The 6074-nt window shown below is 36.3% G+C and overlaps 1 protein-coding gene across 2 annotated transcripts; it reads right to left on the minus strand.

Annotated features, from left to right (window-relative positions):
• Positions 1–1468: 1468 nt before the first annotated feature.
• LOC140787269 (lipid phosphate phosphatase 2-like) lies at positions 1469–6074 on the minus strand. 2 transcript variants are annotated; one of them, XM_073136097.1, is made up of 9 exons: positions 5937–6074; positions 5755–5828; positions 4856–5080; positions 4648–4735; positions 4455–4564; positions 4252–4345; positions 3231–3419; positions 3069–3128; positions 1469–1968 (listed from the first exon to the last, which is right to left on the minus strand). In XM_073136097.1, exons 3-9 carry the CDS (start codon positions 5069–5071, stop codon positions 1781–1783), a joined length of 945 nt encoding a protein of 314 aa, XP_072992198.1. In that variant the 5' UTR covers positions 5072–5080; positions 5755–5828; positions 5937–6074; the 3' UTR covers positions 1469–1780. The 2 variants fall into 2 exon arrangements, with proteins under 2 accessions (XP_072992198.1, XP_072992199.1); XM_073136098.1 differs by having other exon boundaries at positions 5755–5825; positions 5937–6065.

Genomic DNA, 6074 nt, shown 5'->3' on the forward strand with positions numbered 1-6074 from the left:
TATTATTGACAGATTAGGAGGCAGTTTCAAGTCAGGTGCCTTGTCACATGACTGCCTTTAAAGTAGTATGAAAAGGATTGAGATTTGCACAGGAGTCAAAGATATATATGCATGGTTGTTCAAAAGGTTTAATGTTGTTCTCTGCCTTTTGTGTCTGAATCCATGTGGCCTTAGCTGTTATTAGTGCATACAAACATTGTTGCCTTTGTGCTTTACAACAACATGTGGAACATAAGACAGAAGTTAGAACAGTTGCTTTGCAACCTAAGGTTGATCTAATTACCTTTACAACTATCTTCTCTTTACTCAAGCAATGCCTTTAAATTGTCTCATAACCATCTGTTAGCTCACATTTCATTCTTCCACCAGAGATAACCATGAAGAATACCATGCTCAGGATACTTTCTATTCTTTCTTCTTTGCTTCTGATCCTTCACATCCCCCTATGTGCTTCATCAGCTCTTTCTCTTGGAAGGGAAAATCTAAGAGGAGGAATTCAAGCAAGAAAGCTGCTGCAGAATTTAGACACAAGTTCTGCTCATCTGGGAGGAATCAGTACTGCATCGAAGTTATCGCAGAAGGCATTTGGTCAAAACCTGAAGAGGCTGCCGCCGAGCAAATCAAATCCATCTCATAACTAGTTATGAAGATTATAGGAAGATATAGGCAAGACAAATTGTGTTCTCTTCTCTTTTCAGTTTCTTGAAACCAGTTTTGTTTCATAGATTCTCACTTGTACTCTTGACATTCTAGCTTGTAGATAATGAATTGAAGCTGTAACTCGCACAATATATAGGTGAACTGATACCCTTGCTAGGGCACACAGGAATCACAGCTCTGTGTATGCCTTTTCATTTGTTTCAGACAGAAAAGGAATTAGACTAGGGACAATTTTATACTGAAATTGATTTGATAAAGGGCGCGAGGAAACTAGATTGATCTAGCTTGGATTGGTATGTGTACTTTTGTACGTATATGGCATCCATATGAGATTCCTTTTGCAGGATCTAGTGAGGAATAATAGAGAAATTTTCATGACTTGAATCCGCTGCATACACAGGTTCCTTTCGTAAAAGAGAAGCGAGCAGAAATTCAGCAATATTACAACATTACACAACTCATTCAGGTGATGACAAAAAAAAAGCCTGCTATACCCCTTCTCGAGTAGCAACGAAATCAAGCCTAGTTGGATCCATTCTGCAAAACTATATCTTAATCCACTGGACTCTAATTCGCCAACCAGATATGGGTGCTATTTAAACCTCAAAATTGCTGTAAATATGTTCGCAATCATTAGTGAAAGCCTTGATCCCTGTCGATCAAGAAGAGCAGCATATTACAATCAGAATTCTTTTCAAGCATGACTGAAGACTTGTATTACCCAAGAACAACTCTTTTTCTAGATGTCCAAGAATGAACAAGTTATACCAAAAACACAAATGACTGTATGCGTGGAAACACAATGACATGTAAAAACAGGCTGGAAACCAACTCTGCGTTATACTGGATAAAAGTTCAGCTTTCTGTGCACTGCAACATCTAATTCAGCACATAAAAAATCTGAATTTCTTTGACAATCTCAACTGGTGAACAAGCAATACACACCATCACCAGAATACTTCGTATGAACACTACTATACGTCAGGATTATATGTGATGATGAAGAAATCGGACCGTGAAAATACAAGAACCAAAATGTAAGGAGCACATTCATTACATTCTAACTAAAATCTAACGGAGGTCATTATGAAACTGTATGATATACTCTTCGATAAATCCTCTAGCGTCTCCCAGTTTCCATTAAGTCTAGAATTGGGCTTGTATCTCGTATGCTGATCCCCGCATGACCTTCAGGTGAATCATAAACAGTATCCATTTCTTGTGGCCTCAAATTAAAAGAGTTTGTGGATACTTGACCATTATTGCGTGTATCTGCCAGCTGCTGAAAATATGCATGAGGCCACAATCCTGCAAGTAACAAGATTAAAAAGATTAAGGAGCAAAAATGGAAATATAATAATAAAACAAAGTTGAATAACTTCACCAGTAAAAGCTCTCACGCATTTAATATTTAATATCATTTATATCCTCAGAATCAATGAGAATTATTAGAGATGCATAGCTTATCACTGTCCATAAAACAGCTCCTGCAGGTTTCTAAAAAGGACTTTCCTAGGAACTTGCTCGTATATAACAAAAATCTGCACATGAATGTAGCCTGCTTATTCAAACCAACTGTGACAACATGAACCTGGGAGAAGAATGCTTATTACTAGTGATTGAAAGGCACTGGTCAAAGACATTCCTGCATTAGAATGTTATGGACAAGCAAATCTGCAGTAAAAACCAAATGCTCTGAATGATGATATTATCAATGAGTACTCAACTATTTAATATCCAACTGTTTCAACATATGGTTACATGTCTGACGAAAATTTGAAGTTTATATTTGTTACAAGCTTCTTACAGTTTTCTCGTTGGTCTAAATGCATCTAAATAGAGTTGAAAGAAGCTTACGGCTTTTAGTTAACTATTTATCTAGCATGGTTCCAAAGTATGATTTTCTAAAGTTTTAAGTAGACTTCATTTAGCCCCATTTAATTCCTATTTTCTATTATGTATTTTTATGCAGTATAAACTCTGCACATCCTATTATTTTTTTATCTAATTATATGTGACTTATAGAGACCACACAAAAGGGTCTAACTTAAAGATACAATATTAATTGTCAGACCACTACCTAAAAATTTAAGCTTCTGAGTCAATTAGTTATCTAACACCCTTAAATACCAATTAGAAGGGATACATATTACAACAGCCTTCCTGAGCCTAAATATTTTGCATATCATCCAATCGAGCATCCAAAACAATGATTTTTGCCTCCACATTGTAAAACAGTTAAAGAAAATAATACTTATCTAACTTAAATACTTCCAAACCATATCTTTAGTCATGTCAGTTTACTATGCCCCTGAATTGTCAATTCTGAGAGCACTTGATGTTTGGTAAATCATGTCTCAGGATATTAATTTTCAATTAAGATGAATTATAAGGAGTAAGGTACATACCATCCATGTCATAAGGGGCCGGGAAGAATTGCAGATAACAAAATGAAGCAACTGTTAGTCCTATAAAAATGAAGAAAAAGGATAACAATGAGAAGATGAATCACTAGAAGCATGCCAGATTAGAACAACTACAACAACGTAGGGTTTATTTTAGATGCCAACCTAGAAGACCTCCAGCAAACACATCTTGCCAATGATGCCAATAGTCATCCACTCGAGAAACTGCCACAAGGGCTGCAACAAGTAGTGGCAGAAACACAAGACAAAGTTTTGCAACATGGCCTCTACGATCAAAAACTGCAATTTTTCCAGCTAGATACCATGAAAGGAACCCTAGCCCAGCAAAAGACCCTGCAATAGAAAGGAAGCAGAAGACTTATATCTTCAAGGTCATACTACTGCAATCTCATTGAAACTACAAAAATATCCCCTCCCAAATTCCCATTTGATGCTAAACCGTGCTCTAAGCAGCATTACTCTTACAGTGCATTGCCATGCTCAATTGTTGGTAGCATAAATACAGTTGACAGCTCAGTATGATTTAGGGGACAAAAATGGCAGGGATAAATCTTCCCTATCTTGTTGCTTATCTAGTATGTAATGAGATGAGAAAAGAAAATTAACTCGATTACCATTTGGTTGCTGAATATTAGGATGTTTCATGATTACATTCACATTTTGATGTATGAAGTGAAAGCCAATTTCTCAGATAAAGTTATTGAACCATCTTGGTGGAACAGATTCTCTCTGACGAATGCCTTCCAATTTTCAATTACATCTACCTTAGAAGCTATTCATACCAAATGTACACAATTTTTAGAGGAAAGGATAAACCAAGCTATTCCAAATTATTTCACAACAGAATATGTTGAAAGGTGCAGAATGGATATGAAAATACTATCCCTAGAGCAAGCTGATATAGGCACAGGGAAGGCTCGAAGACAAAAATCAATATCTCAATTGTTTTTCGTACTATGATCAATTATTGTTCAGAATTTCTACCTGCATGCAGCACTTAGTAGAATCTAAATACACTGCGTGCATAGAGACAAGTATTGCATAAAATAGTAATGTCAACAGTTAACAATCAGAGAAAAGAGAAACAGCTTAAGAGAATACTTAAACAATGTGAAACCACCATATCACTATAGCACCGATTACAGATGGTTATTTTGTAGCGTACATGAAGAATGTCCACTAGGAAAACTCTTGTGACCTTCCTTGATAACACTTTTCTCTCCATGACACATAACACTTGTAGTCACATTATCGTAAACCTGGAAATGATGTTAATAAGTTTCAATTGCACAACCAAATAAAGGATAAATGAAAACTGACAATAAAAATAAATTACAAAAAGAAATCAGTAATCAGCTAGGGGCTTACATCTTTCCCATCAGGGAAACAGCGCCAAAAGAAATCTGGTCGTGGTCGACCAACACCATCCTTAATTGCATCCGTTATGACTGCAGTTATAAGCACCGAAAACAGAAGACCTGTTGCAAATGCATATTTCAGCACCAACAATTTCACATTATATGAAACTGTACCTACTCAAAGAAGCAGAACATGCAAATACCCAGTATGCCATGATGCAAATCATATACATTCTTCTTTTTGATATAAATTCCGACAAAGATTATATAAGGTAATATGATTGCAATGACCTGCAACAGAAAAAGAAGAGATAATAATCAAAGTATTGCAAAATACGCATGAATACTACTAACTTGAAGCAGACATTTTTCTCATAATTTACTATACATGGAAGAGAAGCAAGAACACACCGGAACAGCCCAAAATGGCACTGTGTTACTTTTCAACGGATACCTCAGATCTGACATCATATCTCTCCCGACAAAGCGATGAAAAGGTTCTATTATGTTCAATAGTCCATCTGCTACAGCAAGAAGCACAAGTATAATCCAGTCATACATGTGGAATCTTGCTACTGTCCTTCCATGTGATCTTATAGTGTGAGCTCCCAACTGAATATCCGCCATTGCGCCCTTCTGGAAGGTCAATGGATTAACATTACCAGTCAGAAGGATCGTAAATGTTTCCAAAAAGTTTTGTCATTACAAGAAATGAATATATGTCCAAAAGAAATAAATAAAGAGATGAACCTCATTTGATTATGATTAAAAGAACAAAAAGCTATCAATCTCGTATGAGAACAAGCACGGGTTATTGACAATGGTAGATTACAAGCTGCAGCGATCATATGCCAATAGAGCTGTCTTAATCGAAGTACACTAATAGATATACAAGCATAGGAAGTTTCTTATATTGAAATCTTAGACCATTAGTGGAATCAATATATTGAACAAAAATGGTAACAATATTTTCTCCTATTACTAACTATCCTTCTATTTGGATATTTCATAATCATACAATAAAAGTTTCCTTGATATGTTTCCACACCAGAAACCAAGTGATTGCAGATTCCTACAGCATACATTTCTATTCCTTTTAAGTAATAACGAGAATACAATGTCAAGAGTGTTCATAAGAATCCGATTTATGAAAAGAACCCCCTAAAAAACCAGTAAACGGCATGAACTTCCATAAATTCAAGAGAATGTTAGATGGAAAAAGAGAAGACAAAAGAACCGAATCATGAAGACGAAATTACTTAGTACAAAAATTGACGAAAAAGAGCAAGCATCTCGAAAAGAGAACGTACAAGCAAAGAATCGAGGAGAGGCGAACCCTCGCAGCCGTTCGAGATCGAGCTCTCCACCTCTTCCTCCTCCTCTACTAACAGCATAAGTAACACACGACAACCAAGAACGCCAGATAAGATTAAAGCAAAAAGCGAAGGCAAGCGACAAAGCGAAGAAAAGAGAAAAGCGTTTCTTTACTCACCTCAGATCTCGGAAGAGAAATTCTTAGGAGAGACCAGACGAGGAGAAGAAGAAGAAGAAGAAGAAGAGGGAGCGAGAAGGGGAAAAAAGTAAGAGAGAGAGAGAGAGAGAAAGAGAATTTAAAATAGAAGAGCGTAAT

The sequence above is a fragment of the Typha latifolia genome, chromosome 4 (assembly GCF_019914945.1).
Source record: "Typha latifolia isolate L0001 chromosome 4, TyphaL0001v2, whole genome shotgun sequence".
NCBI classification, from domain to species: domain Eukaryota; kingdom Viridiplantae; phylum Streptophyta; class Magnoliopsida; order Poales; family Typhaceae; genus Typha; species Typha latifolia.